This window comes from Otolemur garnettii, unplaced genomic scaffold (assembly GCF_000181295.1).
Source record: "Otolemur garnettii isolate 467f Iridium unplaced genomic scaffold, OtoGar3 scaffold00019, whole genome shotgun sequence".
In the NCBI taxonomy this organism is placed as follows: Eukaryota; Metazoa; Chordata; class Mammalia; order Primates; family Galagidae; genus Otolemur; species Otolemur garnettii.
Genome location: NW_003852414.1, coordinates 19,630,680 through 19,658,498, shown reverse-complemented (window position 1 = coordinate 19,658,498; position 27,819 = coordinate 19,630,680). Strand labels below are relative to the sequence as shown.

The 27,819-nt window shown below is 40.9% G+C and overlaps 1 protein-coding gene across 2 annotated transcripts in view; it reads left to right on the top strand.

Moving 5' to 3' along the window:
- CDC123 (cell division cycle 123) overlaps window positions 1-27,165 on the top strand; it is a 51,755-nt gene extending 24,590 nt beyond the window's left edge. The window contains exons 7-13 of one of the 2 annotated variants that reach the window (XM_003786812.1): window positions 10,723-10,771; window positions 14,533-14,608; window positions 16,298-16,420; window positions 17,433-17,461; window positions 22,429-22,557; window positions 26,018-26,155; window positions 26,883-27,165. In XM_003786812.1, coding sequence (XP_003786860.1) covers window positions 10,723-10,771; window positions 14,533-14,608; window positions 16,298-16,420; window positions 17,433-17,461; window positions 22,429-22,557; window positions 26,018-26,155; window positions 26,883-26,909 — 571 coding nt within the window. In that variant the 3' untranslated portion in view covers window positions 26,910-27,165. The remainder of the gene's footprint in view (window positions 1-10,722; window positions 10,772-14,532; window positions 14,609-16,297; window positions 16,421-17,432; window positions 17,462-22,428; window positions 22,558-26,017; window positions 26,156-26,882) is intronic. The other variant, XM_023511422.1, reaches the window with a different exon arrangement.
- The last annotated feature ends 654 nt before the right edge of the window (window positions 27,166-27,819 follow it).

The window sequence follows — 27,819 nt, the reverse complement described above, 5'->3', positions numbered from 1 at the left end:
CCAAAAAATAGCCGGGCGTTGTGGCGGGCGCCTGTGGTCCCAGCTACTTGGGAGGCGGAGGCAAGAGACTCGCTTGAGCCCAGGAGTTTGAGGTTGCTGTGAGGCTCTGTCTCAAAAAAAAAAAAAAAAAAAAAAAAAAAAAGAAAAGAAATATATTACATAAATATTATATATATATATATTACAAAAATGCTCCCTCCCTGTTAATTCATCTGATGAGGATGTTTATGTCCTTTAGTATTGATCACAGTGACACTGTGAGGACCCCTTTGCCTTTCCAAAACTTAAGTAGAAATTACTTTTAACTCTGAGGATGATTTTTCAAAATCAGCTTTGTAATTTAATGCTCTGTTACTGCCTTTTAGCTCTCCTCTCCCTTTTTGTCTTAATTTTCCCTTAAGGTTCCAGGGGAAATACCAATCACATGTTTTGTATTTTACTTTTTTCCACTTTTGCATGGAAGTTAAATCAGCAAGTGAGCTCGAGGCCTTGGATTTAGAGTGTTTATTGATAGAATGCCATCCCTCTCCTTGTATGAATAATTGGGTGTTGACAGGAGCAAATACTGAGCTTTCAGGCTTGTAGCTGGGCACCACTAATGTGTCACCCTTTTCTAGAAGTATTTGTTGGTAGTGAGTTGCATAGCAATTTATAAGCCAGTTGCATAACAGTAAGGGTTGCCATCATGTAAAAATTCTTAATTATTGCTAGAACTCATCAAAGGTGAATATTTGTCACAAAGGCCTGGTGAAGGCCTTAATTCTTTAGATTGGACAGGATCATATCCGTGATCCTTTCCTTCTATAGGTTAGAAAATTGAGTCCTGACTCTATTCGGCAGTTTGCTTAAGGTCCCACAGCTAGTTAGCCGGATCAAAACCAGAATATAATTTTAATAACATTATACTACAAGTTCTTTGTACTTTACTTTCACTTAATAAAGTTATAGATTCTTTCTTTTCAAAATGCTTCCAATGGAGATAATGTATAATAGAATAAAGCATCATTGAATATTACATAGTTATATATGTGTATGTATAAAATTATATAACATAAAAATGAGATGAAGTTGCTATACTATTCTAAGGCTTGACTGGACTAAAGATCAAATATGTTGTAATCAGATTTCAGGTAACAGAAAGTAAACTGAAACTAGCTTACACATACGGGATCTGAAATATATATTATTATTTCTCAAAGAGTATGGAGATGGGTACTTCAGGAGTAATCCAGTAGCTCACCGAGGTTGCCCGAGACCCAGTCTCTCCCAACCTCTCCCCTCTGCTATTCTTGGTCTGTTGGCTTGACCTTTGGGTTTATCACTAATGGTTAAAAGATGGCTGCCACCTAAGTATCTGTCACACAAAGACACGACAGTGTCTGAACCCAAAATAGGAGAGTGTATTTCCTCTCATTCTTTTCTATAAGTAAAACATTCCTGGAAGTTTCCCAGGAGACCTCTCAGCCTTCATTGGTCACACAAACACTTGCCCAGCCTAATCCTGCAGTTGGAACAGAAATGCCTCAGCGCTGTCTGGAGAGTTCAACAGAACACAGATCGCTGCTTTCCACCCCCAAGGTTTCTGTTTCAGTAGGCCTGGAATGGGGCCCGAAGGTCATCATTTCTAACCTGTTTCCAGAGGTCTGCTGACACTGCTGGCCAGGCCTGTGCCTTGAGTACCGCTTAGATTACTATGGTCAACAGATACATCCCTGGGGGTAGGGAGGGAGTCGGGGAGCACCTGCCTCCAGGGTCTGCATAGTCCTGAAAAGGTTAGGCTAAAGGTGGGTGGACGACCAGTAGTCTCCACCATGGCTATAAGTTGCTGTAGATATTAAGTATTGGTTTTATTTTTCTTGTTCCTCGAATATTTACTATAGACAAGAAGCTTTAAAATGTATTTGCTGACTGAATTATTTGCTCAGGTATAAAGATATGTGATTAAACTTGCGAGTCACAAAGCTGCTTTTTTTAATTATTTTATTTTATTGCCTGGCCAGAAATTGTGTCTTGATTACAGTTACACTTCAGGAGGCCAAGTAGGCAAGAAAAAAATACCTGATACTCATCTGGCATTTAGAAGAAAGGGCTGAGTGATCGAAAAACATTCGTTGTTCCTCTGAGGGAGTCGTAACTAAGGAGAAACAGATTTGACTAGAGATCAGAGAATTTCACACGTCTCAGTAATTTAAACTCAGCTATGTTCAACATAGTTTTCAGACATTTTTTTCTTAGGATTATTACAAAATGAGTTATTTCACAATTCAGCAGCAAACAGTTTTAGGAGTAAAAATTTGTTACTATTAATACCTAATGCCATTTTATCATTATTATTATTATTTTTTTTAACAGAGGGTCTCAGTTGTCCTGGGCAGAGTGTCATGATGTCATAGCTCACAGCAACCTCAAACTTTTGAGCTCCTGTAGTCCTCTTGGCTCAGTCTCTTAAGTAGCTGGGACTACAGGTTTCTGCCACGCCACTTGGCTAGTTTTGGCTAGTTTTTCTATTTTTAGTAGAGATGGGGGGTCTCACTCTTGCTCAGGCTGGTCTTGAACTCCTGAGCTCAGGCAATCCTCCCACCTCAGCCTCCCAAAGTACTAGGATTACAGGTGTAAGCCACCGTGCCTGACAGATTTGTCCTCTTTCAGTGTGTGAAATATTTAGAACAGTATGATAGAAACTGTCTTTGGGGGGGGGAGACAGTGCCTGTGGCTGAAAGGAATAGGGCACCGGCCGCATATACTGGAGGTGGTGGGTTCAAACCTGGCCCCAGCCCAAAAAAAAAAAAAAAAGTCTTTTTTTTAGACAGTCTCACTCTGTGGCCTAGATTAGAGTGCCATGGCATCAGCCTAGCTCACAGCAACCTCAAACTCTTGGGCTCAGGTGATCCTCTTAGGTCAGCCTCCCCAGTAGCATGGGACTACAGCCGCCTGCCACAACACCCAACTAGCTTTTTCTGTTGTTAGTGGAGATGGGGTCTTGCTCTTGCCCTTGCTCAGGCTGATCTTGCACTCCTCAGCTCAAGCAGTCTGTCCACCTCGGCCTCCCAGAGTTATGGATGTGAGGCACCGTGCCTGGCCAGAAAGTGTGTCTTGATTACAGTTATGACATTCACAGAAAAAAAATTGTGTCAATCTTAAGACTTGTTTAGAGCATAATAAATGTGCCTGTTTATATTCCAGTAAGACTATTTGGCTGTGGCTCGGCGCCTATGGCTCGGCCGGCTGAGGCGCCAGCCACGTACACCTAGGCTGTCGGGTTCGAATCCCCAGCCCGGACCCGAATCCCCAGCCCGGACCCGCCAAACAACGATGATGGCTGCAACCAAAAAATAGCCAGGCGTTGTGGTGGGCGCCTGTGGTCCCAGCTACTTGGGAGGCGGAGGCGGGAGACTCGCTTGAGCCCAGGAGTTGGAGGTTGCTGTGGGCTGTGATGCCATGGCACTCTGCCCAGGGGGACAGCTTGAGGCTCTGTCTCAAAAAAAAAAAAAAAAAAAAAAAAAAAGACTATTTGGCTGGCAGGAAACTAAGTCTTGTTTAAGTTGAGGGAGTGATTTGGGTAAAAGTAAAAGAAATAATAAGATAACACTCCTATGAGTCATCAGTAGTAGCTAAGTGGAGTTCTTTAGTGTGGGGTTGCTGTCTTTTTCTTTCTCTCTCTTTTTTTCTTGTTCGTTTCTTCTTATTTCCTTTTTTTAATGGATAGGGTCTTTCTGTTGCCCAGGCTGTAGTGCAGTGGTGTGATCTTTCTCATTTCCTTTCTCTTTTTCATTTCTTTCCTTTTTTAAAATTTGGATTTAAAACACAATCTTCAAAATTTCTATTAACTGGCTAATTTCAAAGTGTATTAAAAATATGCTAAAAAAATATGCTGCCATAATTTCATAGTGGCTAGCTCTTATCAAAGTAGGCCTTTGATATTTTGCTTTTTTTTCCTTTAAAACAGAATCTATACTGTTGCTATATCTGAGAATTTTTCTGGTTTGTAATTTACATTGTAGGTTGTGTAACATTTATTATTTACTAATATTTGTGTTTATTTTAGAGGGGGGTTTTTTCTTTCCTTTTTTTTTTTTTTTTTTTTCTTTTTGAGACAGAGTCTTACTGTGTCACTGTTGGTAGAGTAGTGTGGCATCACAGCCCACAGCAACCTCAAACTCTTGGGCTTAAGTGATTCTCTTACCTCAGCCTCCGAAGTAGCTGGGACTACAGGTGCTCACCACAACACCAGGCTATTTTTTTTGTTGTTGCAACTGTCATTGTTGTTTTAGCTGGCCCAGGCCAGGTTCAAACCCACCAGCCTCCGTGTATGTGGCCGGTGCCCTACTCACTAAGCTATGGGCACTGACTAGTTTAGAGTTTTCATTGCTAGTTAGAGGAACTATAATTGTTCTGCTAAGAATTATGAGCTTAGAGTTCAACATAGGAGGCTCGGTGCCTGTGGCTCAAGGGGCTAAGGTGCCAGCCACATACACCTGAGCTGGCAGGTTCTAATCCAGCCCTGGCCCGCCAAACAACAATGACGGCTGCAACCAAAAAAAAAAAAAAAAAAAAATAGCCAGATGTTGTGGCAGGCACCTGTGGTCCCAGATGCTTGGGAGGCAGAGGTAGGAGAATTGCTGAAGCCCAGGAGTTGGAGGTTGCTATGAGCTGTGATGCCACAGTACTTTACCCAGGGCAACAGCTTGAGGCTCTGTCTCGAAAAAAAAAAACAACATAGGAGCCTCTTCTCAAATTAGAATGTAAATTAATAAATTTGGTTTAATATTAACTTTGTTGGTACCTTGCTGAAATTTTCAATTAAAGAAATTTCCAAATTAGTATAAAATATAACCCAGGAACAAATTTTAGGAGTTTTCTTTTTTTTAGTATACCTACCTCCTTAAGAATGTAATAGAATCCAAATTTTCACACACAGTGTTCTTTTCAGTATTTTAGTTCAGCTCCTGAAAACATTATTGTTGACCTTTCTATTCAGTCCCAGCTAAATGACTCAGCACTTTGCTCTCTTTCCAGGGAGGATGCTTGGCCATCTGGTTAATCATCTTACTAAGCAGAAGCCTTGTGCAGTAATCTTCTGTACCACATATGTTCTCACTGCTACCCTCTGAAACCAGTCAAGTTTTTTGTTTTTTTTTTTTTTTTTTTTTGAGACGGAGCCTCAAGCTATCCCCCTGGGTAGAGTGCCGTGGCATCACAGCTCACAGCAACCTCCAACTCCTGGGCTCAAGCGAGTCTCCTGCCTCAGCCTCCCAAGTAGCTGGGACTACAGGCGCCCACCACAACACCCAGCTATTTTTTGGTTGCAGCCATCATTGTTGTTTGGTGGGCCTGGGCTGGATTCGAACTTGCCACCTTAGGTGTATGTGGCTGGCGCCTTAGCCACCTGAGCCACAGGCGCCAAGCCACAAAATTTAAAGTGGTTGCAGTTCTGTTATGATACTAACCATTGAGGTAATGCTATATTATTTTGTTTCTTGTCATTATTTTGCCATTTATTTACATTATGATACTTAAATATTGTAAATATTTTTCTCTCTTATGAAAAGTTCTTTCACCACACCGTTGTTTTTGTTTTGTTTTGTTTTGTTTTGGCCGGGGCTGGGCTCAAACCTGCCACCCTCGGTATATGGGGCTGGGCTGGTACCCTTCTCACTGAGCCACAGGCACTGCCCCTAACACACAGTTTTTTAATCCCTCATTATATTGTCTGGATTTTTAACGCAGTTTTCACTTAGAATTTGTTGATTTATTTTTTGTATTTCAGATTAATGTGAGAGTAGACACTACGAGGTTGCAGTGTTTGCACTTGTCAGGTAGAGTCCCTCTTGTGGTTGTGTCCCTTCACTCAAAATTTAAAAAGGAATTGAAGAAAAATGTTTTAAGGATAAAATGTTTACAATAGAATTCTTGGAATAATTAGCATCTTTTACTAATTAAAATCTTTAGGCTGTTCAGGTAGGAAAGAAAGGCTAGCGACACTTTTAGGGATTTGTTTGTTTGTTTGTTTCTTTGTTTGAGACAGAGTCTCACTCTGTGGCCCTAGCTAGAATGGCAGCAGAGTCATCATCGTAGCTCACTGCAGCCTCCAACTCCTGGGCTTAAGTGATCCTCCTGCCTCAGCCTCCTGTGTAACATATGTCACCATACCTAGCTAATTTTTCTGTTTTTAGTAAAAACGGGGTTTCACTTCTGCTCAGACTAGTCTCAAATTCCTGGGCTTTAAATGATCCTCTCATCCCAGCCTCCCAGATTACTAGAATTACAGGGTGAGCCGTTATGCCCTGCCTATGTAACTATCTAAAGAGACAGTCAGGGATCATCTTGGTCATGTATCTGCAGATCTATCTTAGCCACAAATTCAGAAGGTTTCATGCAAAGTAGCATTTTGATAGTGGTTGACAACATGTTCAACCCTGCATGACCTGGTGGGTTTTAGGTGAGCCAGACTGACTTTTCTAGCCGAAGCTGCTGCTCTGAAGCTCAGCTCGGGGTTCCAGTTGTTCCAGTTTGGGGTTTCCTCCCTTTTCTGTCTCTCCCTTTCCCAGCAATGGTGCAGACACATTGACCAGGACTCTGGCTGGCCCTTCCCCCAAGACCTCTTACCAGTTTAGAGCTGGGGCTACTCCTCAGGACCACCTTTTCCAAACATCGATGTCTGGTCCCCATCTTAGACATTTTGGATCAGAATCTCTGGGGATGTATTTTGCAAACTTGACCCATCTCATTGTAACCCTACATTTTTGTTTTCAAAGCTGTGTTCTAGAAGCTCTGGCATACCTAAGGTTCCATATGCAGCAAGTGATTAACAACAAAGATCGAGGAAAGAAGGCTGTCTGCAGATTTTTTTTTTTTTTTTGAGACAGAGCCTCAAGCTGTCCCCCTGGGTAGAGTGCTGTGGTATCACAGCGCACAGCAACCTTCAACTCCTGGGCTCAAGTGAGTCTCCTGCCTCTGCCTCCCAAGTAGCTGGGACCACAGGCGCCCAGCTACTTTTTGGTTGCAGCCATCATTGTGGTTTTGGCGGACCCAGGTTGGATTTGAACCCTCCACCTTAGGTGTATGTGGCTGACGCCTTAGCCACTTGAGCCACAGGCGCCGAGCCTGCAGATTTGATTATATAAAGGACTTGAGAAATTGCCTGATTCCGCCTACCATTTACTGTCATTTACTGCTGCTGCAGCTAAGAGCCAGCCAGAGAAGTTTAATTGCCTTCTAAGATCATATATGATGCTCATGTATATGCTTTACATCATATAAAATGCTCATACAGAACCCAAGATCCTGATTTTTATTTTTACATCTAGTCTATTGTTTTCTTACATTCATTGGAACATTTCCTTTTCTTTTTTATGTAGATTATATCTAATCCAGAATATTTGACTTGTCTCTGAACTGACCCTGTGTTGTAATTTTCTTAAATGATAGGAAATGTTCAGTGTAATGCACCACAGACATGTTTAGTGCTCCTGATCCTTGGGGGGAAAGGGTGGTTTATTTAAGGATAAAAATAATTGTGTTAATTTTTATTAACCTGACAATTCATGATCTTAATTTTGATTAACGTGAAACAACCTAGGGGATTAATTTTTATTAGAAAAGATTTTCAATGTATTGAAAGCTGCCTTTCTAGTTTTAGGTTATAACTCCTTACGGTAACATACCTTTAAATTAGTTTAAAGGTAAATTAGGGATTTTTGCTTTCCAGAGAAAAATGAAGTCTTAAAATAGCGCCAGTGTGTGCTTAGCTTGAATATATAAAAACAGAAGTTTTACACATTATTATTTTGGAAGACCCATCTTACATTATGGAAATCAGATTTGATTAGTGGTAGCTGTTTTTTAACAGTGATATGTGTTCTGCTTGAGCCTGAAGTGTTGCCAGTATTTGTGCTGTTTTTCTGTTTTATTTTTAAACTTAATCTGAGAGCTTTAATAACGGGCCTAGAATCTCCATCTATGAGAGAAGTGGTGGGGCACCCGATTTAGTGCAGTCTCTCGCCCACTTACCTGTCATGTCCTCTTTCTGAGCCACAATAAATATGGATGATGAGATAGGCCTTTCTCATAGGATTATCGTAAGGATAAAACAAGACAGTAGACGTAAAACACTTCATACAGGGCCTGGCAAGTGATAAGTGTTCAGTAAGTAAATCCTACTAATATAGAAAGAACCCACTGGCTTTTTAAAAACACCTTATATGTACCTTTCTTTGCAATGCAGATTTTATTAGTCAGTGTATAATTATATATAAGTGGTAATAGAAGTCATTTTTCTTAGGATTTCAGCCAGTCAAATAAACTAAAATTGTTATTCATAGTATAAATTATATATGAGGGGTGATAATTTCAGCTTAATCACATTCAGGAAAATTAAAAAGCTTTTCAAACTCAGTTTTGCTTGTAAGTAGTTTAAGACAGATTTAAAAGTGTTTTTTTGTTGTTTGTGTGTGTTTTATAAAAATCTCTCAAGTGTAAGTCATATAAATGTACTATGCATATGTGTTGTGTGTGTGTTACGAGTTTATGTGCCATATACAGAAGCTGTCTCACTGCCTTTCCTTTTCTGTCCCATATCCTCACACCCTCTGCTGATTCATGTCATTCTTTTTTTTTTTTTTTTGAGACAGAGTCTCACTGTGTCACTATCGGTAGAATGCTGTGGCGTTGTAGCTCACAGCAATCTCCAACTCCTGGGCTTAGGCAATTTTCTTGCCTCAGCCTCCCAAGTAGCTGGGACTACAGGTGCCCACCACAACACCCGGCTATTTTTCTGTTGCAGTTGTCATTGTTGCTTAGCTGGCCCAGGCTGGGTTTGAACCCTCCAGCCTCGGTGCCCGTGGCTGGTGCTGTGACCACTATGCCATGGGTCCATGTCATTCTTAAAGACTAAAAGACAAAAGCTAAAGACAGCCAGCTAGGCATTACCTTTCTGTCCTCTGTGCTCCTCTCTCTTCCACCTTTCCTAGTCGGGCTGCTCTGAGGTATTTGTTCTCGTTTTCTCACCTCCCGTTCATTTCTTGGTTCTCTGTGAGGTAGTTTCAGCCTTTGTATGAGCTCAAGTTGCCCTGGCTGCAGTCACCAGCCACTGGTCTGACTTTACAGTGGCATTGAGGCAGGTCACCATTTCCTTGACATTCAGGATGCCATCTTCTCACCCCCTCCTCTGTTAGTATTTCAGCCGCCTTCTCCAGCTCTTTTTCTTCTTTAATTGTTGGTGTTCCCCAGAATTCTGTCATCTGCCTCAGGGGATCACTTCCACTTCCTTGGCTTCAGCTCTAAAACCCATGTGATTATTACTTCTGGAGAATTGTCTTCATCTCCTCCCTCTTTTCAGAGTTGCCTTGTTTCCTGTTGCTTACTGGACATCACCAGTTGTACACGCCCAAGTACAGCACGCTTCATCTTTGCTCACCCCTTTTGTCCAGCCTCAGCCAGTCCTCTAGACAGACACCCTGGCCTCTTTCTCCCTGCTCCCTCTCTTTCAGTCAGTCTCCAGGTCATACCAACTCTGCCTACTAACTGTCTTTTTATTGCGCATCTCCCCTTTTCCTCTATTCCCCTTGCCTCAGTTGGACCGTCTCTCTCTCACGAGAGATGATTGCAACAGATGATTGCGTCTGACTAGTCTCTCTGCCACCCACGTCGCCACCCTTTCCCCCAGACTACCCAGTATCATTGCACTGTAGTGATACACGCGTAGTGTAAAGGGAATAATTTCTCTCACACATTCAGAGACTTTATAACTCCCCAATGTCTGTGTAATGAGGTTCAGCCTGCGTAGGTAGGCAAACAGGGCCTTTCCTGATACCTCTCAAGGTCCAGGCTTTCTGTCCAGCTCTATCTTTTGGCAGGTCCTCCCTTGCGTCCCACACTCCATAAGTACTAATCTGTCTTCCCTGAATACTGCCAAGCCTTTCCCCCCACCCTCCCTGCCTGAGCATATTCACCTTTGCCTTAATTGTTGGACCCCTTCTAGACTTCACCCCTCTCCTTCCCGCAGACAGCAGACAGCTCATCACTTCTTGTTTTATGCCTTTGGAGGACTTTTATTTTCTCCAGTGTTTTGAAAGTCTGTGTTTACTCTTTAGTCACCCGACTGACCTAAAGGACAAAGGGGCTTTGGTCATTTCTCACACTCCAGTGCCGTATGGGTAGGCATTTAATAATGAAATGAAATACTGTTCATGAAACTGAATTTTCAGAGGAGGAAGCAATATACTTAATGGAGGGCTGAATAGTTCTATGAAATATTTTTTTAAATGGCCTGTGGGAGGAGGATTAGATTAACCTCATGTGGCTTTAGATGGCCCCAAGGGGGAAGCAGATCCTGACAATGTGTAAGGTGGCAGTACCTTCCTGCCGCCCCAGCTGAGCACCGGACAGTTTGAACTACAGCCCTGCCCTGGGTGCTAAGTGTGGGCTTTTCTGGGTATTAGTTTCTTCGCCTTTGAACAGAAAAATGGAGATTATGCTATCTCTAGGATTTTAATAACCCGTGATATTATTTTGAGGATTAAATGAGATGACACCTCAGGGTGCCTCAGCTAATGCATAGCCCTAAATAATGCTTAATAAATGTCATTGCATTTGCACTGGTCTCCCATTTCTGGATGCTTTCAGTAGAACTTTACTCTCATGGTAAACGTGAAGAATGTGTGTGTGAAAACTGACCCCAGCAAAAAAAAAAAAAAGATTCACTTGCCTTTTTTCTCTCTAAAGATTTATTCATTGTACTGATGATTCTCCAGATCCTTGTATAGAATATGAGGTAAGAAACTTTTATTTTCCTTGATAATCCTAGATGAAGATGTTTTGAGACTTGATATTTATAATTAAATGAAATAATAAAGATTTTTTGATTAATTTCTCTCCAGAGCCACTGAATTTTTAAATTTGTGAGATACCTCAGAAACTATGAAAGAATATATGTTACATACAGAATATACGTGTGCATTATAAACCTACTATATAGAATATGCATATCCTTTACTAAAACACTTTTATGCACCTCACCCAGCTGAACCTGATTAAGTTTCACCACCTTAGCATTTTTTATTTTGTTCACTCATTTTGCAAATAACTTATGAAAGTAAGAATAAAAGGATAGTGAAAAGACAACTTTATTAGAAATTTTAATGAGTTGAAGCATAGAAAACTCCCATTTTTATTCCATATTTTCTTGGTTTTGAGTATGTAGACACCACACAGCACACATACACCATCCCCTGAAATGAGCAGTGTTCTTGCATATAACCAGCTGCACATCCACTGGAACACGCCTGCCTTTTAAACGCTGATTCTGGTTTCAGCTATATCCCGATAGGCTCTTGCTTGCCCTCATTCCTGGGTGGTTCTTCTTGTACTCGCATTGTCAAATCTAATGCTTTTGAAACTTTATGACAGCTCATAATTTGTTGAAAAGAGGATGGCTGTCTTTGCTCCATAATTGTATTTTTACATTTACATGAAAATTTTATTTTTGGTTTATAACAGCAATTAGAATTAGTGCAGTGGGTGGTGCCTGTGGCTCAAAGGAGTAGGGCATCGGCCCCATATACTAGAGGTGGTGGGTTCAAACCCAGCCCCAGCCAAAAACCTCAAAAAAAAAAAAATAGAATTAATGCAGTGATTTTTTTTTTTTCTGGAGACAGAGTCTTACTATGTCACCCTCGGTAGAGGGCTATGGCAACACAGCTCACAGCAACCGCAAATTCTTGGACTTAAGTGATTCTCTTGCCTCAGCCTCCCAAGTAGCTGGGACTACAGGTGCCCTCCACAACGGCTGACTATTTTTTATGATTGTTGTGGTAGTGGTGGTGGTAGTTGTCATTGTTGTTTGGCAGGCCCTGGGCTGGGTTCGAACCCACCAGCTCTGGTGTATGTGGCTGGGGCCCCAGCTGCAGAGCTACAGGTGGCAAGGCATTGTGCAGTGATTTTTTAAAAATGTCTTTGGTGTCTGTTGCTTCTAGCCACTTTGATATATATACACCTGCTTCCAAATTGTATCTCCTGACTGTCTGAGTAACTTTTAGCGTGAATGTACATATTGGCCCGTCTTCTGTGATTATACCCTAGTGGGAAACAGTTAATTTACTATTTAATTTACTATTTACTTGTAATCAAGATCTCTTGTGAGGTTTTTCTCCCACTAATAGCATAGTATAAGCATTTTCCCAGGTTATAAAATACATACACTATATACTTATCTAGTCATAGAATACTTCCAAAAGATGTACAAGAAACTGGTTGCCTCTTAGGTGGGCAGAGGGACTAGGTGGGAAAGAGAGTCACTTTTTCTCCTTTGTGTCCTTTTTATATGAACCACAATGTATGTATTACCTGGACAAAATACTGTTGATAAAGATTACACAAAATTTTCAATAACTGTTAGAATGCTATAATTGCCTATTATTGCTGAACTAAAATTATTGTAAAGATAAAAACATGTATATAGTTTTATATATGTATAAAATCTTACATATATACACATATGTATATATGCCAACATAAGTTAGTTTTGTTTTGTTTTGTTTTTTGAGACAGAGTCTCATTCTGTTGCCCGGGTTAGAGTATAATAGCATCATCATAGCTCATTGCAACTTCAAACATCTGGGTTAGAGCGATCCTTCGGCCTTAGTCTCCCAAGTAGCTGGGAAGCTGGGACTATAGGCACATGCTACCACATGAGGCTAATTTTTCTATTTTTTGTAGAAAAGGGTCTCACTGTTGCTCAAGCTGGTCTTCAATTTGTGGGCCTCAAGTGATCCTCCTGCCTCAGCCTCCCAAAGTGGTAGGATTGTAGGTGTGACCCAGTGTGCCCAGCCCATAAGCTTTTAACAGATAAGAACTGTATAATATTTTAGCGTCTTCATGTAATAATTAGGTTCTTTTTAAAAATAATGACATATACCAGGCTCACAATAATGAAAAATGAAATTGGTGCATTTTAAAATTCTAAGGTATTTAAAAAATATATTTTCTTGTTTTTTAAGAAGAGAAATATATTGTTACCAAAAATTTTAACATGGAAGAAAATATGAGGAACCTACTACTCGGATACATCCTCATTTTAACATTTGGTCTTTAACTTCCCTTTCTTGAGATGTAGGTGTATGTGTGTATACCGCATACTCTTTCTAAGTACTTGGCATAACATTTTGTAGCTTATTTTTGCTTGTAGCACAGTGGGAGCATTTTCCCAGGTCATTAAATACGTTTTTATAACATGATGTTTAGAAGCTGCTTGTCTTAATGTGTTTGTTGTTTCATTTGACAGATATTTCTTAAACACCTATTATATATTACCTATTTGTGCTGGGAACACAAAGATGAATAAAACCCAGTTTCTGGCCCTTAGGGAACTTGTCAGTTAGTAGGGAAGAGAGACCTGTATCTAATTGTCATGGTACAACATGATTATATGCTTAGTAAACAGGGTTATGCATGAGAATTGTGAGAGGCAGTGTGGAGAACACCAAGGCCACTGAGGGGATTCAGGGACTGTACCTGGGGTAATTCACGTTCCATCTGACAGGTCTGGAAGGGCAAAGAGTGTGTCTGGAGGGGGTGCCAGCCATTCATGACCAGCTGCTGATGCACAGGAACAGGACTGATTTTTTCCAGAGATTTTTTTTTGAGACAGAGTCTTACTGTTGCTCTGGTAGAGTGCCTTGGCTTCATACCTCACTCCAGCCTCCAACTCTAGGACACAAGCAACCCTCTTGCCTCAGCTTCTCAAGTAGCTGGGACTAAAGGTGCCTGCCACACCACCTAGCTAGTTTTTCTATTTTTAGTAGAGACGGGGGTCTCACTCTTGCTCAGGCTGCTCTTGAACTCCTGAGCTCAGACAATCCACCTGTCTTGGCTCCCAAAGTGCAGTTGTGAGCCACCACACTCGGCTCAAAAAACATTTTAAAAACACAAACAGAAGCATATATTTGGCAACCATACTATTTCTAAAATTATAGCAATTTAGTAGTATGTGAAAGTTTATGTATATTAAATAATCACTAATTTCAGTAATAGGACCCATTATGATAAGCCACTTGGGTAGAATCGGTTTACTTTAATGAGAATATCATGAAGGGTTATAGTGATTCTTTGTGATAAATAATTTTATCAGAGTAAGGAATACCAAATGGTACTTAAGGTAGATAACTTTGTAATTATTTTACTTTTTTTGATATTCTTAAAGGGATACAGAATGTATGAATTAGAGGATAACTTAGGGCACAGCAGCAGTAAGGTTTGACTTAGTCACCTTAGTCCTCCTTGTGTGTATGTCAGAACTCTCAAAATGGCAGAAAAGAGACAAAGATGCATTTTGTCATAAGTAGTCACCACAATTTCAACCTGCATATTAGAGTAATAGATCACAACTTTGTTCCCTCCATCTCATGTTAAGAATGCCGTATGCTGCCTCTTTTTAAAAACCATTGGATAATGGCAAGCGTTAAGATACAGTCTGGTCATAAAATTGCCTATCGGACCTTGTCACATGGTTGTTGATATTTTTGCCTTTGTCTGCAGCTTGTCCTCCGAAAATGGTGTGAATTAATTCCTGGAGCTGAGTTCCGATGTTTTGTCAAGGAAAACAAGCTTATTGGTGAGGGTTTTTTGGTTTTTGGTTTTTTTACCCTTGAAAGGGATCTTGAAAAGAAAGAAGAGAAGCTTTCAGTGGAAGTAAAGTTTTAGTAATTGGAACAGAGTGATCGTCAGTTTTAATCTCAGATGCCACCTCTAACCACTGGCCCTGACTTTCTAGACTGCTAGGCTGACAAGGATCCCGAGCCCATCTTCAGTTTCCACAGTTTTTGTGCCTCATGTCTGCCTGGATTTCAGAGATGAAAGTGGTGGTTATCCCTGTTCTGATGTAGGATATGTATAATATTACCTACTTTTTTTTTTTTTTTTGAGACAGAGCCTCAAGCTGTCACCCTGGGTAGAGTGCTATGGTATCCCAGCTCACAACAACCTCAAACTCTTGGGCTCAAGCGATTCTCCTACCTCCACCTCCCAAGTAGCTGGGACTACAGGTGGCTGCACAACACCTGGCTGTTTTTTTGGTTGCAGCTGTCATTGTTGTTTGGCGGGCCCAGGCTGGATTCAAACCCACCAGCTCAGGTGTATATGGCTGGCACCTTAGTCACTTGAGCCACAGGTGCCAAGCCAATATTACCTACTTTTTATTTGAGACTTTCCTGAGTATTACGTAGCAATAGATTGCTTATTTTAAGCATCATGAAAAACCAAGGTTTTGAACCTTTATTTCTATTGCTGGGTCACTGTTTATTGTTCTAGTAAGAGAAAATAAGTGGACAGATAAGTGTGTTTTCACAAAAGTAACCTGTCCTTCAGGTTACTGTTTTGTTTGCTAAGATTAATTCATGTTAAATATTGAAGATAAGTAGCTGTTGTGGGGTTTTTCTTTTCTTTTCCTCCTCCTTTTTTTTTTGGCTTACGCATATTTTCCATAAAGTAAAATTTATCTTCAACCAAGAAAACTGTAACGTAATAGAATCAGGTCAACACTATTTAGTCATTGAATATGATGTTGACATAATCTACCTAAAAGAAACTTGGGGGTTTCAAATTTATCACGTTGTTAGATATTCCTAAAAAAACTGCAGTATGTGTAAGCTAAAAAGGGAGGCACGTTGGCATGTGATTAAGGAATTAGAGACCGTGTTTCAGAGCAGAGGTCTTTCCTAGGACTGGAGCAAGTTAAGGAAGTTCCTATAATAGTCTTTTTAGTGTATTTGGAATAATGTCAGCAAGTTACTCTGAAAAAGGGAATGTTTACTTTTCCATGGCTTGAAAGATCAGGCTTGTGAAGGCAGAGTGTGTGTGTGAACAAGAAAAACAGACGACTCCTGTGAAATGTAACATCAGTGTGACTGACGTGCCACGAGGAGCATTTCATGGTTTCTCGGGAAGTAGAAGTGAATGCCAATTGCAGGTACTTGGGAAAAACCAAAGCAGTAGCAGTTGATTATGTACGCAGATTTCAGATTGCTGCTTTCATTCCTTACATAACAAGCCTTTTTGTGACTTAGAATTCTTCCCATTGTATTAAATAAAAATAACTGTTTGCAGCAGTGAGAATTCATGGCAATGGGAACTTTAGGATTCAACTATCCATATGAATCTTCGTAGCTGAATAAAGTGCAAGGCAGCGTCCCTGGGATTGGTCCTCTGATCTGTTTTACTGGTTCCCTCCAGAAAATGTTTAATCACATGTTGATGTTTTGGAAAGAATATTGTATAATAATATTATAAAATCTTTTCTTGTTAGGTGTTTCTCAAAGGGACTACACACAATACTATGATCATATTTCTAAACAAAAGGAAGAAATTTGCAGAGGCATACAGGAGTTTTTCAAGAAACACATACAGTATAAATTCTTAGATGAAGACTGTGAGTATTTTTTATTGACCCAGTGAAATGAAATGAAATGCATATTGTTATTTTACTGTGGTGCATATTTTAAAAACTGGACTTGAAATCCTGTATTCTAAGCATTTTACTGTATTGTTAGTTGGGGTTACTGATGACTTGAATGTTAATCTCACCTTATTGAACTAGAATCCATTTTTAATACTGAGACAGTTCTCTCTTCTGTCATTTTATATGTCCGATTATGTATTTCAAAGGGTCTCTCTGCAGAGAACAAAACCTTTCTTCTTTGTGTGGGTGATCAAACACAGCAGTGGTTATAAAGTAAACATCTGTGGGTTGTTTTTAGGAATTGAAAGTATATTGTATGTGAGTTTTTATACATCTTAAAATTATATCTGCTACGATTTACATTTTCTCTGCTTGCCAACACTGCATTGTGTGGCATATTTGATTTTTAAAAAGGATGAATCATACCCCAAGCATAGATTTTATGCTTTCTTATTACAAATTTTACTCACTTTATTCCCCAAATAGGCAATTGATACTCCTTTCACTCATGTTTTCTTCAGTGATAGCTTCCTTCATTTCCCATATAACCAGTTTATTATGGTGAACTGGTTGAGATGATGTTGGTGTTTGGTTTAAATTTTTTAAATACAGTAGTTGATCCGTCCCAACATTGACTACCTCCTTACGTTGACCTAATTTTCAAAGATTGGACATGCACCACAGGTATGTATCAGTAAAGTAGTCCTAGTTCCTCCATATGGTGACCAGTTTGTTACAGTCCCTTGGGTGGTCAGCTGACAGAAGTTATACTACATCGGGGTTATGATTGGAGACAGACACATAAGGCACAGTTATGAATAAAACATTGCAGGTTGCTATTTTATGTTTGAAGTTTTGAGATTTAGAAGCATCAAGCCTCAATGTCAATTATAGTCTGCTATAATAAAATGCACTTTGATTTTCTAAAGGACATTTAGATTATGAAATTCATTAATAACTTTGAGTTTTTTCTCTTTTACAGTTGTATTCGATATATATAGAGATAGTAGGGTAAGTAAAAACTATATTTGATATGCTTTAAAATCAGGACTGGTCTTAAAAGCAAGCATAGTGCACAGCTATTATGTATGTAGAGGGTATACTGCCCAAAAAATAATTTCTCAGGCTGGGTATGGTGGCTCATGTCTCTAATCTTAGCACTGTGGGAGGCTGAGGCAGGAGGATCACTTGACACCAGGATTTTGAGACCAGCCTGGGCAGTATAGCAAGACTCCATCTTAAAGAAATTTAAACGTTAGCCAGCCATGATAATGTGCACCTGTAGTCCCAGCTACTCAGAACACTGAGGCAACTGAGCCCAAATGTTGGAGTTTGTAGTGAGCTACAATGATGCCACTACACTCTAGCCTAGGCAATAGAGCAGGACCATTCTCAAAAAATACAGTTGTTTTCCTTCAAACTAAGGTGTTTGAAATTCACAGTAGTCAAGAATCTCCTCTTAAAATATATTTAACATTAGGAGTCACAGTATTTTAAATAATTGCATGCTATGGTTTAGGGATTATTCACTTAAGGGAGGGTAAATGGCCACCTTAACGTCCTCCTTTACACTTTAATCAGCGGTCTAGGCCTGCTTAAAATAATTTAGTTTGCATACTCAAATACAGCCAGGAATTTTTCATTTGATATTTAGGTAATTATTTCAGATAACAAAGAGACTTTAGCATGATTTGAGTCACTTTTATTTATAGACTAAAGATAAAGAATTGATTAGTTTACATTTATTCTTTAAATCTCAAAAGTGATAATTTTTCTTAATGAAAATGTAAGCATAAAGGACTTAAGAATTTCTGTAGCAGAGATTTCACTCTCCAAGACATGTAATCTTTTCAAAGACATTTAGGTCACTAAGTGTCCTGTGGTAATTACTGCTTATTGACTTATCTGTTAAGAAGATAGCAGATGCGGTTTCCAGTCTGTTACCTGCACTGACAGGATTCTTGTCCTCCCCCATCCTGCTTCTGTCAGTCTCATTGTAGTGAGATGTGTGATTCCTTTAAATCATCTTTTGGGTAAAAAGACATGATCTGTATGGTCAAGTCCCGAAATAAGGGTTAATTATTGTTAATTTCAAAGTCATCACTGTATTTTCGCCTCTTTATCTTCAAGGTAGAGGGTGTCAATTAAGAGTTATTAGAAAGAGTGGCTGTAAATTGCGATTTGGCAAAGAAGGAAGGCTGTTACTTGGCAGAGTTTCAACTGTGTGGACACATGTAGAAAGGGTGGGAAGCCTGTGTGATGGAGTGGATAGAAACCTCCAGCAGATGCTCGGGACTCCAGCCCTCGCTCTGCTCCTAACTCACCTATGTTGAGTGAGTCTGGTCACTTGTGCAGCCATTGCTTATTGACAGTCTGGGATGTGCTGGATGCCATGCTTCTAACAAGAACTTTCAAACAAGATAATCTTCTGTCTTTGAGGAGTTTCTGATTTTCAAGTGGAGTGACAAGGGAATGACAACATTCCAGGGAATGGCCCCGTAACAGGCAATATAAAGTCAGTAAGTGAGTAAACCGGGCCTGTTGTCCTGAGTATTCTCAGTTCTTAAAAGGGCTTTATTCTTATTTGATTCAGTATCTCATTTGGTCTTTACATTCCTGGGAGGTATGTAGGTATTATACACATCCCCAAATGGAGGCGATTATATTGTATACAGTGATACTTAGAAATGTTGGAAATTGTCAAGGTCTCTCAGTATATCCCTGGTCAATGTCCTGGTTTATTGTAATTCAGTAAGACTGACAGATAAATGCAAATTTTTAACTTGGTAAGGAGTTAAGAATGTCTTAAATGAAGTTGGACGAGTGTGTAAGCAATTACTGCTGTGATCTTACAGACCTGAAACTAGATAGGTTTCTAAAAGTGTGAAACAAGCCTGTGTAAACATCCTGATAGTTTCTGAGAAGAGTTTCAAACCATGATGTAAAACTCACTTGCATTTATTCAGTGGCACTGCTATCAGAGTTTGTTAGGCACTTTCTTGACTATTTAATTCTGTGGCTCTTCTTGTAGAAAATCAACTCTGTTCTTTGGTGGTTTCTTGCATGAAATACAACTGAAATATGTGTAGACTTGGCAACGCTTTGATGTATTTCATTTCTTATTGTGGATGGGCAAGTTAATATTGTCTTGGTAGATGCTAATAGTCAAAGCAGGTCTGGGATGTAGCCTTGGAACGTGCATTTTCTTACCTGGTTCTTTTCAGATTTCTTGTTTTACTTTTAAGTCTTTGATCTATTTTGCATTAGTTCCCTGGTCTATTTGGTATGCAGTGTGGATGCAACTTAGTCTTTTTTTAGATTTCTACCTAGTTGTTACAGTGCTGTTATTTTATTTTGTCTTTCCAGACGGATAAGGATTTTCCCAAGTTCTTAGGTCTTGAATTCCTGTTTTATTTGCAGACTCCCATTCATGTTGATCGTTCCTCTTTGGTCTTGTAAATCAGTTTACTTATTTCACTTTGAGTTCATCTTGAGTGAGCTTGTTTTATTATCTGTGAGAATCTCCAAGGTCCTAAATTTTAAATTTTTTATTTGCTTTTACCTTGTTCCCCAAACCCAGTCAGAGAAAGACAGCATCGTTGTTTCAGATTCCAGTCGTTAGAATCTTTTTCTTACATTTCCTTTACTGAGGTTGCAGCCCCTGCAGTTCACTTCTGAGTTCTGATTGTCTTCCTGTGGCCATCTCCTGGGCATTAAAACCCATGCCCTTCAGTTCTTAGGAGGAAAATCCTCCCCAGGGTTCCCACAGCATTAGTTTATACACTTAGCTCTGTGTGACAGATTCATCTTTATTTCAGGCCCCTGAGGATTCCCCTTTGAACAGGAGGCTTTTAAAGTTACCTTAGCCAACTATATTCCGGAGGCATTGTGGGTTTTACACTGTAGCCAGAGCAGCCTCTTCCCAGGAGGGGGCAGCACTGCGTGGCCTGGGCACCTGTGAGTGTCATTTTTTTTTCTTTTGAAATGGTCTACTTTTCCTTCACCATCCGTCTCCCTCCTGGATCTTTGTCACTAGTGTCCTTCAGATCTCAAGCTCCTTTGGGAAGCATTTCCAGGGTTCCCGTGCACCACTCCAGTGTTACAATTTTCTGCTTTTGCCTCTGTTGACAGATTGCCCTCCACATTGTCATTGTTGGGTGATCTTGGGGGATAGGATGGTGTGTTCTGATCTAGCCTGAGCTTCTGGAATGAATTGATTCTGTTACTGATCTTTATACCCCAACACAGTGTCTGGTACCTCAAGACCAGTGGGGGTAGGTGGACGTCAGTTGGTGGGTGTAAGGACTGTTGGTCTGGCTGCACTTTCCTTATGGATTGTCTAAAAACAGAACTGATTTCTGAAGATGTTTGTGCCTGAGATGTCACATGAAAAACATGTTACAGCTGTACAGTCCTGATCTTCAGAATTTTTTATTTTATTTTATTTTGATTCTATTACAGAGAATGACTTCTAAACTATAGCGTGTTCTCTGTCAGCTGGCAGTGGAGGCTTTGTTTTGTTCTTAAATTTATTCTGTTGATATTTTTCTAATGTGGCATATTTTTAGTTCATAGAGCTCAATATTTCTATACTAATAGGTACGATCATTTCTTTCTTTTAATAATAGGATGATTTTACTGGTCATAGAAGATCAGTTAGAAAGGCTCAAGAGGCTGAAAAACATATTTTATTAAAATAGTATTCAGCATATCAAAGACAATAATAGCTCTAAAAAATAAAGCTAACAACATTCCAAGATATTGATGGATGGCTGATACATGTTATTTTCATGGTTCAAGAACGTAGGAGTGGGTGGCTGAGTTGACGTGAGGAGACAGCCCAAGTGGCAAGAGAGATGGGTAGGTTGTCTCTGGGGGTTGTATAAAATAAGGAACTTAAAATGGTATATGGCGAAACTTCCCGTGACAATTCTGTGCTGCTTACTAGAGGTTTTTGGTGTTTGAAGCAAGTCCTCTGAAAATTTTGCTTTAACCCTGGAGAAACAGCACTAGGAAGCTGGCTCAGCAGTCTGCTCCGTAGATGTGTATAATTTTACGCACACACATCTGATCAAGACGTGACAACTGCACCTTTATTTAAAGAAGGAATTACTAAGAACAAAATGACACAAATATATGAATGTTTCCGTGAGAAAAACCACAAAGAGCAAAGATAAACATTTCAAGGAACGTTTATCCACGACACACCCCTTAGGTCTTTGTGATCAAACACTCGGCTGTCACTCCTGGCAGGATGGCACACGCTCCTCAGTTCTGCTAGTCAGGACTGTGCCACTTTCTACGCAGACACACTTGGCTCTGCCCCGGCATGGTCTCTCCAGGTCACAAGTGATCTTCCTTGAATCTACCAGGTTACCCACCTGTGTCTCAGAACAGGGCAAGGTAGACTCTTCCTTCCTCCCTCTTCATGTGCTGTCAGACTCTGTCATACAGACAGACACACACCATGTCAAGTATGTGAACAATACTGAGCATTTCTGTACTTTGACAGTATGTTAAAAAAACACCCTGCAGGAGTCAGAGCGCTTGCTCACACAGATCCCCCCCAGAAATAGCACCCAAAGCTCCCAGGAAGGCACCGTAGTCAGGCTGCTCTGCCGTAGCTTTTTGTAAAATTTCCCTTTGTCCTGCTTCAGTTTTTGACTTAAAATTTCCATGCGACTTGAGGCCAGAGTTGGAGGCTGCGTCTTCAGTGGGACTTTCCCCTGTGGTCCCTTCTCCCTGCATCCTGCGGGTGACTGTCCCTGCAGAGCTGTGTCTGCTCTGCTTACACAGGTGGCCCTTGCTCGGGCGGTACCTGGAGAAACCCGGCTACTGATGTCTGTAACCCTGAAATGAGTTACAGATTTTTAAGATAATCTTTTGGAGGGAATATGAAGAATACCTTTTTAAAAAGCTAGAGCACAAACTGTGTTTGGTTTTCACTTTGTATTAATTTCTGTCTCCTTGTACTGCAGGGAAAGGTGTGGCTCATTGACTTTAATCCATTTGGTGAAGTCACAGATTCACTGCTGTTCACTTGGGAGGAACTGATATCTGAGAAAAACTTGAAAGGTGATTTTAGCGAAGGAGATGCTCAGGAGCAGGTAAAGCATTTTTACAGAAGATATTTCTGAATTCCACCGATTGCTTGCTTGTTGTTAGACACGTGGATGGGCAGTGACCTTGCAAAGTGCCTAGTGTAGCACAGATTGACTGATGCTGCTTGCCCAGGAAGGTGTCAGGGAAGAGTTCTGATTTCACTCATTTAACTGCGTAAGAACTGCGGATCTTCAGTTCCATTTTTTTCCTAGTTATTTTCCCTGTGTTAGCTCTTTCCCTCACGCCTACCTAGAAGAATTTGATCTGGTTTCCAAGATCAGTTCTTAGTCTGGGCCAGCCGCAGCTGCTGAGCACTGATAGGTGACACCCTTAGCACAGACCACTGCCACCTTGTGTTGGTGGCCTGGTGTCCTGACAGCCCCCACCCCACCCCCAACTCTCTCTTCTGTTACTCACAGTGGCTGGCTCGCATCTTCTCTGTGGTCCTGTCTTCCTTCCTCATAATACGGGTTCCTTTTCGTAGGAAAAGAGAACCACTGATAGGAATTCTCTCAGTTGAATTGTCATAAACCTACAAACTTGGCTGGGCCCGTGGCTCACACCTATAGTCCTAGCACACTGGGAGGCCAAGGCAGGAGGACCTCTTGAGCTCAAGGTGTTTAAGACTAGCCTGAGCAAAAGCGAGACCCCATCTCTACTAAAAATAGAAAAATTAGCTGGATGTTGTTGTGGGCTCCTGTAGTCCCAGCTACTTGGGAGACTGAGGCAGGAGGGTCGCTGGTGCCCAAGAGTTTGAGGTTGCTGTGAGCTATGATGATGCCACAGCACTCTGCTAAGAGTGACAGAGTGAGACTCTGTCTTAATAATAAAAAAAAAAAAACACAAACCTTATGAACTTGTCTGCTCCCTGCCGCATCTGCTCCCTGCAGCTGCTGAGCTCCTCCTGTCTCCGCATGCTGTGTCCGTGTCTGTGTCCACTCTGTCCAGTCTCTTCCTGTCTGCCCACTCTGCCCATCGGGACTTGGCCATGTTCTAACATCACCCGCATGAAAAAAACAAACCCTGTTCCACCCTGTTTTATGCCTCAGCTGCTGCTTTCTCAGCTTTAGAGCCAAAGTTTTCTTAACAACTTTGTAATGCTTCTTTTCTGCCTATAAAAGTAATACATAAAAAGCAATAAAAAAAGTGCATTTTAACAGTAAAGTATAAAATCCTCTCCAACCCAACCTTCCACTTCAAGAACTTCTGTGTATATTTTGATATGTAACATGCATTTACACACACACATACACCTTTTGAAAAAATGAGATTATCCTACATAGGCAGTTACATCTTTTTAAAAAATCGTTTGAGTTTTATATGGTCACTTAAGAAAACAGAGAATTAGAAACAGGACTTGAAGGGCTGCCCCCTGGAAGTCACCTCTCCCACTGCTTCAGGTAGTGGCTCTCCATCGTCTTTGGTGGGAGCACGCCGTTTTACAGAAGTGGCCACACGCTGGTTTCACTGCTACTGCCCCTTGACTTGCTTCTTTTACCCGCCACAGTGGTTGTGCCTTGTCACAGCCAGCTTCCATCCATGGCTGTCCCTCCTTGCTGCCGTGTGTTCTCCTGGTCTCACCCACGTGCTCCTCAGGGCCCTGCCAGCTGGCTTCTGCCCTGCCACTCCACAGAACTGCTCCTGGCAAGGTCTCCAGTGCTCCTGTGACTCCAGAGCGTGAGCTGAGTCCTCGTCACCTGGAGCCGCAGCAGGACTTGACCGCCCTGCCCTCCTGTGTCCTTGCAGTACTCCTTCCCCTGGCTCCTGTGACCCGTGTTCTCCCCCGGTTGCTTCCTGCTTCGCTTTCATTGTGAGCATCTTGTCTTTTGCTCATCTCTGAAATACGTCATTCTGTCCCAGGCCCTGTTTGGCCCCTTCCTCCAGCCCTGAGTCACATCAGTTTACTCCAGGGTAGCACTTGTCAGACTGTTCAGATGGCTTGTTGACTGTGTCCTGTGTTAGGCTGTAAGTTCCTGAAAATAGCTATAGTCTCTCTCTTGATTTTTGATGTACCTGCAAGGCTCAGCACCATGCCAGACACAGTTTCTGTTTGTCAAATTACTGAATGGATTCACGCCTGCTGTCATCTTACAGTAACGGGGCCATTAAATCTGAGAGACAGGCAATGAGAATGTAAATCATCCAGCACAGGTGTTATTTTTAAATATGAGGGACACAGTTATTGGCTACAAACGACTTTGTGCACGATTAACTCTGATCCAGATATTTTATTCAGTTCTTCAAAATACTGGAGGTTGAGGAATGACAAAGGGAAGGACTTACTGGCTCTTGCTTCCTTCTCCAGCGTCACCTCCTGGCTGTCCTCCTGCTGCTCAGGACACAGAGCCTGGGTTTTCCCTGCCCCTCAAGCTCAGAGCTCTCTCTTGCCTGAAGGGCTTTGCGCTGGTCCTTTCCTCTGCTCCCAGCCCCTCAGGAGGCTGCTTTCATCCCCCATTCAGTCCTTGGCCCAGATGGTGCCTGTTTAGCAAGGTCTTTCCTGACCACACTTCTAAGATGGTCGGTGTTGTTGTCCTCTCAGGATACTGCCCTGTCTCTTTGTTTCCATGACACTTTGTACTGTCTGAAATGATCTTGTTAATTTGTTTGCTTGCTTGCTTAACTGTCTCCCAGTCTTATGTACCAATTTATCTCCCATACCTAGAACAAGGTCCAGCACAAAGTAGATGTTTCCTAGCTATTTGTTAGATGATTGGTCTGTCTGGTTAAGATACAGCCTACTTTGTAGAGCTCCGTGGTCCCAATCCATTCTTGTTCTCAGCCTATCTCTGCTGGGCACCATCCTTACCCAGATTCCTGCCACCACACAGGTCTTTGTCTCTGAAATCATTTTTAGTACAAAACAACTTATAAATATACTTTGCAAGACTCAAAGCAAGTGCACTAAAGAATGTGAAGCTCTTTAATGTGATACTTGAATTTGCAGTTTTACATAGTCAATGAAAGAGATACACATAAATAAGTTAAATGACTTAAAAGAAGTTCAGACGTGTTAAGGAATTGGAAGCACTCACTTGCCCTCACTGTTAACTGTTCTCTAAGAGTTTCCCAGCTGCACACCTGGAGAATAGTATTATAAAGCATCCTGGCCTATGTGAGCTTGCTGGAGGCCAGAGATGACTGGCCTTAGGCCCTGGCCCACTTGGGATAAAGAGACCCACACCCTGTCTGTGCTCACTGCGGCTGTACCCAGATAGCCGTTACGGCTTGACCGAACACTTCATGATGATATTGTTTCCCAGATAACTTGGTGTTTATTTTCTATTGCATGTGTAGAATTATTTTACAATCTTGGTGCCTTCTTTTACTTCAGAGTCTTATTTTCTCATTATCTAGTATGGAAGAACATGGAGTTGAAATTGTTAGGTTAGGCTTTTTTTTAATTTAGCTCAGAGGACAGGCCTGAAAATAAATTACTCGCATACTTCCCTTTTCTCATTTGTAAAGGATTCTCCAGCTTTCCGTTGCACAAACAGTGAGGTCACAGTACAGCCCAGCCCCTACCTGAGTTACCGACTGCCCAAGGACTTCGTGGACCTCTCTACTGGGGAAGATGCTCACAAACTCATAGATTTTCTTAAACTGGTAACGTATATGTGTATTTAGAACACTGGTATCTTTTCAAATTGGCTTTTTAGTGTTTCATTTTAGTTCTGTACCATCTATACTTTTTTTTGATGATTATGAATTAAAGGAACCATATCACTGAGTTAGATCATTTGATAAAGAAATAGGAAATATGAGCTGAAGGAACAAAATAATGTATTGATTAGAATAGTAGAAAATGTTTTTATGGTATACATCGTATTTATGGTATACATTCATGCCTGCTGGCATCTTAACAGTAACAGGGCCATTAATCTGAGAGACAGGCGATGAGAATGTAAATTATCAGCACAGGTGTTACTGAATTAGCTGTAGTGTCTGCACATACATTGTTTTTAAAAAATTTCCTGAAGTATGTGTATATTGTTATAAGGCCACAAGAAGACCAAATCTCTACTGTGGTGGTGATTTCATTCAAGAGGAGATGTAAATATTTTATTTCTGTGTGTGTTTCTGTGGGGGGTGTTGGTATGTATTAAAGAAAGAGAAGGAAATATTCAAAGGCCTGGGAATAATTTGCCAAGGTACCAGGGTGATAAACTAGTTTAATGAACTAGTTAAGGCACATTTCTCTATGATAATTTCCAGTCACATCTTTGCTAACACCTCTAGTAAATTACACTTGGTGACAGAAGAAGAGCTCTTGGTTGAGTAAATGTCCCAATTAGAACGTGCTATTTAACGTATGCTTCGTTTCCATTGGCAGAAAAGAAATCAGCAGGAAGATGACTGATTAGAGTGCTAGAGTTCAAGACCCAGTTACAGAGGAAACCATCGCCACTTCAGGACCTGTTCACAGGCCGCAGCTTCCTGTCCCCTTCACAGGGTGGGTGGGGCCGGCAGTGTGGACTGCAGCAGCTTTTTATATTCATGTATGTTCCCCGGGAATAAATGGAGGGACTTTGCTACTTGTAAAAATGCCATAATAAATAGATCTTAAACATAGGAAACCATACTCTTCTGATAATAAAATACTTTCTATGAAATACCTTACTCTTTTGATCCAGTCAATTTAGATTTTTCACATGCAGATATTTTTATACCTATTAGGTAGATGGGCAGATTTATAGTTGTTATTCAGAAATAGGTTCTCTCTTAATCATTAATTTTCCTTTTAAAAAATAGAATCTTTTATTGCCATAGAAAATATTTTTCTACTTTGAGGATTTTCATAGAATTTTTCTGTTTAGTTTTAGTTTGGGTATATATAGTAGCTAAAAAAGTAATGCCTTTTTTCAGCTCAGCACCCATAGCTCAGTGGTTAGGGCACTGACCACATACACCAGGGTCGGCGGGTTCGAACCCGTCCCAGGCCTGCTAAAAACAACAGTGACAACTACAACAGAAAAATAGCTGGGCATTGTATCGGGAGCCTGTAGTCCCACCTACTTGGGAGGCTGAGGCAAGAGAATCGCTTAAGCCCAAGAGTTGGAGGTTGCTGTGAACTATGACACAACAGCACACTGCTTAGGGCAACATAGTAAGACTCTGTCTCAGAAAAAAAAAGGGGTGGCTTAAGGAGTAGGACACCAGCCCCATATACCAGAGGTGGTGGGTTCAAACTCAGCCCTGGCCAAAAAGAAAACTGCAAAAAAAGAAAAAGTAAAGCCTTTTCAAACTATCAAATAACCATGAAATTTTTA